The sequence below is a fragment of the Humulus lupulus genome, chromosome 4 (genome assembly GCF_963169125.1).
Source record: "Humulus lupulus chromosome 4, drHumLupu1.1, whole genome shotgun sequence".
In the NCBI taxonomy this organism is placed as follows: Eukaryota; Viridiplantae; Streptophyta; class Magnoliopsida; order Rosales; family Cannabaceae; genus Humulus; species Humulus lupulus.
In genome coordinates, this window is record NC_084796.1 from 161,782,962 (window position 1) to 161,794,669 (window position 11,708).

The following is an 11,708-nucleotide window of genomic DNA, read 5'->3' on the forward strand; positions in this document are numbered from 1 at the left end:
TAGTATAATTTGGATCCAATTTTAATTTCCTCTCAAGTTTCAAACTCTAACAATAAGTTAGAAAGGAACAATGCTACATAAATATCCAGTTTAGACATTACACTCTCACAAAAATAATTTAGCAATCTCAGAAATTTAAAGCATACCGGTTCTCAAAAATGACATATAGAGGAATATGAAAGTTAATCTCTTTGCCATCTTCATCAACCTCTGTTGGTGCAAGCCCAGATTTACGAGCCTTCTCCAATTCAAGTTGTTTTCTATGATCCTCCCAAGATTTAAATGCCACTGAAAAGCCCAATACAGTAAGACTAACAATTCATGCCAGCACATCCAAAACATCAACAATAAAATATCTTAAAATAAATTCGTAAAAAAAAAAATATTAACACAATTGTGTTGTTCCGTCAGACATTTCCTTGAACACATCATATACATTTGGCTATGCCTACTCTGTTTTAAAATAGGAAATGAGCATTTGTACATACTCACTACATTGATTCTAGAAGAAATAAGCATGGCTAAGTGAAGAAATTATGCACTTCAATTTAAAAAACAAAAAATAATATTTCGTACCTTCAACAATCAATAAGTTTCTCACCAACACTTTAAAATACATAAAACCATCCAACAAAAGCATTTTTTTCTTTTCTTTGTGGAGATAGCATTGTGAATCAAAGAGAAGTGTGTACAAATATGATACGTTTGTAACTACACCTCCATTATTTTATACAACAATTGAGACCAAAGAAAAACACCCAAAGAAATAACTTGATATAACATAATAGAATAGAAGTTAGATCAGCAAAAAAAAACTATTAACATAATTTTAGTTCTATAAGGTATTTTCTCAAACACATTCTGTGCATGAAAAATTGAAGCAAAAATTTCAGAAAATGAAACCAAATGACCCTTCTGTAACAGAATAGTATAGAAGTTAGATCAGCAAAAAAAAACTATTAACATAATTTTTGTTCTATAAGGTATTTTCTCAAACACATTATGTGCATGAAAAATTGAAGTAAAAATTTCAGAAAATGAAACCAAATGACCCTTCTACAAAGCCCTGCTCATAGTCAAGATGAAACAAACAGAAATTAATAGTCTAAACTTTTAACTATACCTATTTACACCTAAGACCAAGTCAACCTTAACTATATATATAGCTGCCAATGTTCCATTGTTAAGTTATCATTGTTTTACTGCTTAGGCAAGTTTCGGTTGCCAATGTATATATTTATGCATATACACTAACCAAGTCATTAACTTAACAACTATGAAAAAGAAGTGCATGACAAGTTATTAGATCATAAGTAAATAACAATATGGCCAAAGTGGCCTACTTATTAAGCCTTATGTATAAAGGTAAGATAAAAAAAAATAGTTAGTTTTTCATGTTCTTCTCGAAAAGAAAATGAAGAAGCTAAGAAATGGGCAGTTAAAAAATTCATGATATATACGCTACAATGAGTTATATAATTATAAATATATATTATATTTGATCATCTAACAATAATAATAACAAAAGGCAGTAGTAATTTGAGTACACGAAAACTAGAATCACTCATAGTTTCATTAAATCATATTTTGTAGTTTCTTTGCAAATGGAAAAAAGAAGGTTGGATCCTGGAACTGGTCTTATTTATAAATCCCAAATCACACAGCCACCAAGCAAAATTAATCCAAACAAAGCCAAGTGAATGAAAACTCTATTGTACGTAGTCTCCATATCTTGCTCTTTACCCCCACTTTTCCTAAAACAGATCTTAAAAACTAGTGTGAACACATAAAAAAAATACATATATAGATAAAGGAATGAGATTCTAGCAATACCAGCACCAAATGAATCCAAACAAGGCCAAGTGAATGAAAACTCATTATTCATACTATAAATACATATATAGATAAAGGAAAAAAAGCTTTACCATCTGGATCAAAGAAGAATACATGCTTGACTCCACGATTCGGTACAGAACTCTCAAAATTCTCTATTCCCTTTTCTCGAAAACCCCAAAATTTCATTTCATTCAAGAAAACTGCTTAAGAAAACGATTAAACAATTTCCCACATAATGCAAAAAATGCAAAAGATGCAAATGTCCCACCTTTACTTTTCTGAGCGAAAAAATGCAAAAGATGAGTTGAGAGAGAGATTGAGATATATATATATGATTCAGCTGTCGCAGAAGAAAAAAACAAATGAAGAAAAGAACTTTACGGGAGGAGAAGAAATTGTGACCTTCCTGATCTTAGTTGTACCGAAGCTTATCTGTCCTCCTCCTGGGCAGATGTGGTCGAGAAATGAAGAGAGAGAGAGAGAGGGTAAACGAAGAGAGAGAAAGACGGGGTAAACCTTTGACAATGGAACGAGAGAGAGATGTACAAAGAAACGAAGAGAGAGAGAGAGAGAGGGGAATCAGGACTGTGTGGGTTTTTTTTTTTTTTTTGTTTTTCAATTGGGACCTTGTAAAATTTTTGGGAGGCTGGGGAAAAATTAGGCTCCAAAATATTAAGCCCCCCTATACATTTATTTACCTATTATAATACTTTTTTAAAAGTGTTAAATTTTTGTGTTGTGGAAATGAGTTTTTGTTGTAGTGGGGGTGCATGTGGTTGAATTTCATATGGTTGGGACTTATGGGGTGAGTTATAGATGATGGTAGGCTTGTTTTGATATTTGGTTGAAGTTTGGAAAGGTTTTAGGGGGTTTTGGTTTGAGGAAATTCGAAGGAGATAAATCTGGGCATTTTTGCCCTGGAAGTAGTGCTAGCCCTTGGGCGCTACAACGCTAGGCTTGGGTGCTTGGGGAATTTTTGGCTCAGGGTGTAGGGCCATAGCACCCTTTTCATGGTGTTGTAGCGCTACCCTGTTTCCAGAATAGGGTTTTTCGGTTATTTCTTAGGGTTTTTGCCTAGGGGATCGGGGTTTGATTCCACCACCCCGTTTGGTGGAATTAGGGCTTCCCGAGGGCTCGGGATTAGTCCCGAGGCTAGGTTTTGGAATTGAAGTTTGGTGATGTTATTAATTTATGGCTATGACTAGGTGTACGCTAGGGCTCAGACAGGATCGTGCTTGAGGGTCGATTTCACTAATCAAGCTAACGAAATCAAAGGTAAGAAAACAGCACCCGGTTTTGTGATTATGTTGGGACTAAGAGCTCCCTATATCTGTATGATTTCATAGATGGTATTATTCCATGGGACATATGATAAATGACCTAAGAGTGTTGGAATCAATATTTGTGAACACGGCACGGCTCAACCACTGGTAGCTGAGGACAGCTTAATGTTCATTGAGCTCGGTTTAAGTGGGCTAGAGTCAGTGGGATAAATAGAGAGTGTGACCTAAGGGCATCGACCCTGGTTATTATATGTGAATTGGTTATTAATGTTAATTGATGAGCTTGGTATGCTAAATGCCTGATTATGTGAATATTTTGGATTGTTAAGTATATGATCATACTATATGAGTTATTTGATTGTTTAATTGATGATTATGCTCTGTTATTCTGTTTTCTTACTGGGCCTTGGCTCACAGGTGCTATGTGGTGCAGGTAAAGACAAGGGTAAAGTAGACCAGTCTTAAGTAGGAGAGCTTTGAGGCTGAATGTACATAGTCAACTGAACAGCTGCCACGGCTGCGGAGTAGTACAGGGCGGGGAAAGCCTAAATGTCTGTTTTGCCCTTATAGTGGCTAGTAGCTATACTTTTATCCTGGATATTTTGTAAACTGTCTTTTAAACATTATTACTAATGGGATTCCATGTTCAAAATGTTTGATTATATGAAATGTAACTTTGTGACCAAAATCTTTTAATCCTAGTTCAATTATAGTTTCAGTAAAACATTTCTAACAAAATGACTTGATTAGCAAGTCTTTCACCTTTATAAACATACAGTGTAACGATCTTGGCTATCCAGGGCGTTACAACTTTATATCAGAGTGTCCTAGGTTTAAGGGTTCCTGAAGACTGGCTGGACATGTACATTCACCGTGAAAGACAAGCTCGACTCAGGGTTTGGTAATTGTGTATACATGATTATATTCTTAAATGATTAGAAAGGAATATGAATTATGATTTCTGTATGATTAATAAGAGGCATGAGATCCTAATAAGGCCTCGCCCTTGACTAATGTGTGATGATATTGAGGCATGCTTATTAGCATTAATATGCATGTGAATGAATATATGGATGAATACTTGGATAAACTGTTATATCTTTATTGTTTGTGAATGTTTGAGTTTCAATGATGGATCTTGGAGGGATTATTACCCTGTCATCATAGTGTGACCATCGAGTCATTGATTGCAGATTAACTTGGATAGCTATGCGTCTAAGACAATCTATACGACTTACCGGCAGTAGGCCTGAGTCAAGGGATGATGATCAGGGCCAGACCCCTCTGCCAGTCCCTGAGAACTGGCAGCAACTTATGGCAGACATGCAAGCATGGCTACAGAGCTAGGATGAGCATATTCGAATCTGCAACAGCAGGCTCCATCAGGGAGTGCTGCCCCTATTGTGCCACCTGTAGCGGTACTAGTTGTATAGTCAGCAGAGGTTGGGAACAAATGGGAGCCATTGTATGAGTGGTTCAGGAAGCAGCAGCCCCTAATTTTTTAGGGAGGACCTGATCCACTGAAGGCCGAACAGTGGATGACTATGATTACCACTATCCTGGATTTCATGAGGGTAGAAGGACATGACATGGTGGCTTGTGCCACCTATATGATGAGAGAGGATTCCCGCATCTGGTGGGAAGGGGCATCATAGACTAGGGACGTTACCACTCTAAGTTGGGAAGGGTTTAAGGATTTATTTAGCCAGAAATATTACAATGTTGCCATTAGGGTAGCGAAGGTGAATGAATTTGTGGGGTTGGTTCAGGACACTATAACAGTCACAGAATATGCCCTGAAGTTTGACAGACTTGCGAAGTTCGCACTAGATCTTGTGCCTACTAATGTAGCTAGGCAAGACAGATTTATCAGAGGGCTTAATGCTATGATAGCCAAGGATGTGAGGATTACAACTGTTCCTGGGGGAACGACTTATGCCCAGGCTGTAGAGAAGGCTCTTACCGCTGAGGAAGCAGAAAATAAGATCTGGAGGGAGAGTGTAATAAGATCTTGGACTCATACGGTGCTCTCAGTTCCTCCTAAATTAAAAAACAAATGAGGGTTCAGATATCCATGCCAATAAGAGGAAAAATTGTAAGTTAAGAAAAACTGTAAGTGTCAAGTTTCCTAGTCCAGGAAATAAGGAAATAAAAAAGCCTCCAATCTTACAGGAACTGTGAAAAATCTTCCAGGCCTTAATCTTATGCTCCATTTCATTACTTTAAATTCTGGATTGTGATGATTTGAAATCCCTTCATTTCTAAATATTCGACTAATCTCATAAACTTTTTCAAACCGTCCAACCTGTCATCCACAGAGATTTAATTTTAGTGCAAAAGATTAAAAATAATATGGAGAGAAAAGTAAATGATGATAGTCGATTTTTTTTTTATAATGGGAACCAAAAACGTGCATCCAAGTGAAAAAGTTTGGTAGAACAAACCAAAAAGAAAAAAACAAAAATAAATTAGATGGATATGCAAATATGCATTGATCTTCATGGACAAGATTATAAATGTTGACACTGAGAGTACTAAGTAGAAAACTACGCACTGTGCACATCTCCCTCTCGATAAATATATACATTTATACATATATATATTGTAAGAAATGAGAACTTTAATAAACTAATGAATGGGAATAGTTATATAAACCAATATAAAAAAAAAAGTAAAATCTATAAAGAGGAGAAATTTGGTGTAGGCATAGAGAGGGATAAGAATTTGTCTGTATGTGTTCTCTTGTACAGATATAAAGAAGAGCTCAAGAATTATCATTAAAAGAAATCTACATTGGAAACAGCGAATGTTTTATAAAATCTTTACACAGAAAAAACTTGCTTAGAAAAACAATACTGCCATGGAAGTGATAAAATATGACATATACACACAAACTAATGAAAAAAAATTAGAAAGCAGCTTTGGGAAAATGACCAAGTTAAACTGGAGAAATTACACCTTGGAAATACCAGAGGGCGGTTGAAGAGATTATGCATGTTAGTATAGCACTCGAAAGAAAATGAATATACTTTAAATCCTCACCAGCATCCTCTTCAAGTGGAGCTCTGTTGCTATCCTCAAATAAAGATCCCTTCCTAACGAATTAAGGTAGGTAACAAATGGTCTTGCTTCTGCTCCACCAGCTGCTCCCTAGTTGATTAAGTCAATTAAAAACCAACCTTCAAATAGAAACAATGCTAATGTATGTAAATTAAGGCACCAAAAAATTGTCATATACAGAAAAAGTAAAATCTATTCCTGTAAATGAATACAGTTAATCAAAATTTATAAAATATGAACCAAAAGAATTCCCAGCTAAGTATTTCAACAGTTCAACCTCCAGTCATCTTTACAATTTTTTAAAAATTCTAGAATAGGGTATTCTATAAGTTGTATCTTGGCCAAGAACAAAAGCTAAGCAATTGAACAAGCATCACCAGAAGTAACGGTAATCTTACATAAGAACTCAGCCAAACTATAAAGTCAAATTCCATTATAGAAATGCTAAATCTTGATATGAACCATATGACCATAAAACGGTTAGAAAATCCACAAACCTGTAGAACTGGAGTTTCAACTTCGATAAATCCAAAAGATTCCAGTGTCTTGCGTAACTCTAATACAATCTAATTCACCAAAAAGAAAAAATAGCAAAACATCTTTAATGTATAAACAACAAGAAGCCTCAACCACTCTATCTAGGGAATAATATTGAATTTATATATGTATACTTCAAAATTCCCATACTAGAAACAACTTGGTATACCATCCTTCTTTTGCTCAAGTTTTCAACAACTCCAAAATTGCTAAATACATTCAACCACCGTAAGCACTCTAATATTTAGAGCAAATTTGTTCAAAAGAAAGATAAAATATGCATAACTTGCATAAATAAATTATCTCCTCAAGTGTTAATGCTGTTAAGGAAGTTAATATAGAAATTATAACCCTGTAACCTTTTTTTTAGAAAAAAAAAAAATCCAATGAATTGTGCTTCAACTCAGGAAAGGTCATTTAATGCTATTTTTGTCTATTCAAATACTTCATCAGAAGCGAAGTACACTTGAAGCAATCATGTAAGATAGTTCTAAGGTCCTCAAGTTAATAAAAATACTATTTCTGGAAAGAACATATACTTTAAATAACTAAAAGGTCTTTAATTACTCCTCAGCCTAACTTACCTTTGCTCTCTTCCAAAATACATTAGCTACTTCAGGATTGGAAATCATATCAATGTACCTTTAAAAGAAAAGTAAAGTTCAGTTATAACCAAGTATACCCCAAAAAATATATATTTTATTTAAAAAGCCATTTAGACAAGTCTTTTGCAAGAACCACTGCAACGAATTGTGGGCTATCATCATCCAGTAGAAAACAATTTGTTATTTCCCATAAGACACACTCTCACTCAAACTGTGAAAAGAAACAGAAAACTCAACTTACCGTTGCCGATAACGCTTATCCACATGAGTTAGACCATGATATTTTTTTGGCAAGGACAGTAGAGATTTTGTAAGAATTGCAAAAGAGTTCACATAGACAGAAAGCTCCCCTAAAGAAACAAAGAAATAAGTTCAATTAGTTTCTCACCTCAAAGGGAAATCACAAAAAAAGTAAGAAGCCAGTCAAAGCCAATGGCATTTTTTTATAAATGTCATTGGTTTATCTAAATAGCTTCCAATACAAATATGGTAAGAATAGCTTCACCCAGAAGTACCTATAACTTCAAGAATCAGCACCTAATCGCAAATAGGTGCAAAAGATAAATTTTTTTAGTACTTGATTTTCTCAGTTCGCTAAATTGAGCCACTTGCACCAAGTATGTCACCAATATCGACAAGATTCTTAAGCTCATCAAACTGATCACTTAAAAATCTCGCCATTGCACAATAAAGCTGTTTCAAACATTGAACAACTTGAGTGAGGATTCTTCCATACTAAATGTGAGCAAAGATTTATAGAAAATTTCTGAAGAAACCATCCCTACCCGCCAAAATTTACAAACTTTGGAAAACACCCCATTTTTAAAAAAAAAAAGGTAACTAACTTATATATTTTAGATCAAGCATCCCATAAAATAGACATGCTTTTAAGAACTAAACCACCTAATCACATCTTATTATTATATTTTTACTTTATTATAAGTATCCATCTAACAAAGAGATGGCAAGATCATTGTAAGGACAGAAAGCTGAGGTGTGGATACCTGAATTGTCCCAGAATCATCTCTTAGAGTGAGAAATGCAAGCTATCCAAATGCTCGACGAGCCACAATTCTTCCGGCTATTGATACATTTTCTTGCTCACCATTCATTTCTTCGCCATTTTCTAAATTTTTATAAGTCTCTTGCAGCTGATTAGCAGAGTGAGTCCTGTCCCACTTATATGCATACGGTTCCATCCCCTTGCTTCTCAATTCTTCTATCTACACAAAACACATCCACACAAACCTATGTTTATTGAGCAGTATTGAAATAAAAATGTCCCTCTAACACACATTTTGCCGAACAGTTTATGGGCATTACTTATTGAAAAGTAGTTCAAGGAACAAATCTCAAATTCAAATTCAAACTTTTTCGGCAAATAACATTCTAGAGAATCCCAACACAATAATATGATTCAAAGAAGAAGAAAATCAGATTTAAACATTTATTTTAATAAAGATAAATCTAATTAATATATACATATATCAAGCTACCTCTCTCCCTTTCTTCTCGACCCTTTCTCTGCAAATTAACCAGCCCTCAAACTTCAACCTAGCTCTAAGATTCAAACCCAGCCCCGTTTCCAGCCTCACATCGTCGACCACACCATATGCTATTACCTTTGTTCTTGTAGATCCTTCATGCAAAAAAACCCCAGCAATATGCAAAATCAAAAATTAATTTTGAAAACCACAGATTTTATAGATTCTATGAGATTCAAGCTGATAAATCTAACATCTACAACTAAATACTTACCTGGCTTGCCAAGATCGAAGAGAAGAACGAATCCGAGAAGCCCAACGACTGGAAATAGGTTGACAGAGAGAAAGAGAAAGACGAGAGAGAGAGAGAGGAGATTTGAGCGAAGGAGGAGATTTAAGAGAGTGAGGAGTTTGGAGACCGTACAAAGCCGAAGAAATGGGTCTCTTCTTTGTGTTGAAATGTTGAAGGAAATGAAAAAAAAGCTAAGTGGCGCGATGGCTAAATAAATTACCGCCCATTTTTTCATTAAGTTCCCATATATAATACTTTTTCATAATACTTTTTTATTAGTACTATATTCATGTGTTATGGAAATGGGTATTTGGTATAGTGGAACAAGACTATCAAAGAATGGAGACAGGGCATACGCCAATCTCTCTGGCATTTGGGTATGAAGCCATGTTGCCAGTTACACTCACTCTCCCATCACATAGACGGGAGACATATGATCAGGGGGAATCATCAACTGATAGAAGAGTCACTTGATTTAATCGAAGAAAAACGAGAAAAGGCAAGTCTCAGAGTAGCAGCACATCAACAAAAAGTAGCCAAATACTTCAACTCTAGAGTGAAAGATAAAAAATTCCAAGTTGTGGACTTAGTACTCAGGATGGTGTTCCTAAACACTAAGGACACTACAGCAGGGGTGTTGGGAAAAATTATACAACATTTTTATTTATTTTCATGTAGATCTAATATTAAAAAAGTTAATATGACACAACCTAGAACATGTTTCTAAAATTGAATTCAAAGAGAAATAATTTTAAGAATACATACATTATACGCAGCAAAATGAATGAGTCATTCCTTCAGTTTCTCTAACCCTTGTATTCTTTCTGTCACAGAGTATTACCAAGAAACTGAACCGATCTTCAATTTTCTTCAAAGTCTTCCAAAGTATCCTTAGAATCACCTAGACTAGAGTGGGAAATTATCAACACATGAGATAGATACAGAGAGAAGAAGAGAAAAGAACAATAAGGCTTAGAAAATGACTTATGTTTACAAAGAATCTAAAATCTTTCAGAAACTTGTGTTTCAACTCTCTCTTAGCACTCTTTTTATAGAATCATTTATTTAATTCAAAAATCAATAAAATGATAGCCAATTAACAGCCCTAGGTAGAAATTATCATGGGCTTTAGGCCCGTGAAATTTCCCATTTGATTTTAAGCCCATTGGACATAAAATCAAGGCCTGTATTATTTTCTATTGATTGATTAATTAATTAAATAATTATTTATATTCTTTATCATATTAATTATTTATAATTTGAACCTTGATTTAAACTTATTTATTAATTTAGATACCAATTTATCTTAATTAATAAATCTGGCTTGATTTCTCTTTTCTTCTTTAAATTGTACAACTCTATGAAACTATCTAAATTTGACCTTGTCAACTTTGATAATTACAGTTGATAATTAAATTAATTTTTTGAGACTATCTAGATAATTTTATCCAAGGTACAGTGGGGACCATGCGTCTATGAAATCAAGCTCCAATAAGTTATCATAAATCTAACAAATAAATTAACTAACTTATTAATTCCTCGTGACTCTGCTAAAGACTCGTAATTGCACTCTTGAATTCATAGAACGCTCTATAACAAATATAGATACGTTATTAATTATCCATTGTTACAACCATAATTGTCACTCGATCCTCAATAGACGGTCTACAATGAGATGAGACTAAAATACCGTTGTACCACTCATTGTATTTTATCCTTAAAACACTTAGTTCCTTGTAAATGATATTTCAGTAAACTAATATTAATTAGTGAAATGAGATCTCTATCGTTTAGCACCTTGAACCAAACTAAAAGGAAACCATCATTTCACTTCTTCATCAGAAACTATAGAAGTTCATATCTATGATTAACACTCCCACTCAATTATACCACTGAGTTCCCAAGATGTAAGTATGGGCTAGTCCGTAGGGTAAGCTGGTAATGAACAAGTGAAAGAACTCAAATAATACAATTAGTTAGAATACTAACCACTCAAGATTGAGATTGAATTGACCTATGGTCAACTATATGATATGACTAGAATAGATTATAGCAGTATGTTTACTTATCCTATCAACTGTCAATATCGGTCTAGTCTGATGTAACAAATACATCCGATCTTATCTACTTTGCTAATGTTCTGGAAAGAACATAACACTACAATGTGTAAGTAGATTATATCGTAGATTGGCAAGTCAGTGTAAATCCTGTGCATTGACTAATCTTCGGACTAACTTATTTTGAACATATAATCATATTTATATTCCACTGTGATTACGTCACTATAAATACGATTAGCTATATGCTCGGGATTTAATAGAAGTTTATATTTAACAAATAATCATGAATATAAAATATGTCAGCAAAGTGATTGCCCAAGTCAAAAAATGATTTCTATTCTTTTATTGATAATAAATGAGATTGCAAAGAAATTGAGTTTTAGTTAGGGCATAAAACCCTAACAAACTCCCACTTGCACTAATTGAAACTAATGCCTTAATTCTACTAATCTCATTTCCTTGATATGCTTATCAAATGTAGCTTCTGGTAGTGTCTTTGTAAACAGATATGCAAGATTGTCTTCAGATGCAATCTTCATAACCTTCACATC

At 34.2% G+C, this 11,708-nt stretch overlaps 1 protein-coding gene and 1 pseudogene across 1 annotated transcript; both read right to left on the reverse strand.

Moving 5' to 3' along the window:
• LOC133829251 (pre-mRNA-splicing factor SLU7-A-like) lies at positions 1-2,150 on the reverse strand. The gene is made up of 2 exons (XM_062259088.1): positions 1,926-2,150; positions 1-288 (listed from the first exon to the last, which is right to left on the reverse strand). The coding sequence occupies exons 1-2, from the start codon at positions 2,020-2,022 to the stop codon at positions 128-130; spliced, it is 258 nt and encodes an 85-aa protein (XP_062115072.1). The 5' UTR covers positions 2,023-2,150; the 3' UTR covers positions 1-127.
• A 4,352-nt stretch (positions 2,151-6,502) lies between these two features.
• Positions 6,503-8,559, reverse strand: LOC133832637 (lysine--tRNA ligase, chloroplastic/mitochondrial-like; annotated as a pseudogene).
• Between the last annotated feature and the right edge of the window lie 3,149 nt (positions 8,560-11,708).

Bases quoted from the DNA above. Each gene is read 5' to 3' on its own strand.
- LOC133829251 (XM_062259088.1), bottom strand. From the start codon at position 2,022: ATGAAATTTTGGGGTTTTCGAGAAAAGGGAATAGAGAATTTTGAGAGT. The intron at 289-1,925 runs GTAAAGCTTTTT...TGGGCTTTTCAG, and splicing joins ATTCTTCTTTGATCCAGATG to TGGCATTTAAATCTTGGGAG.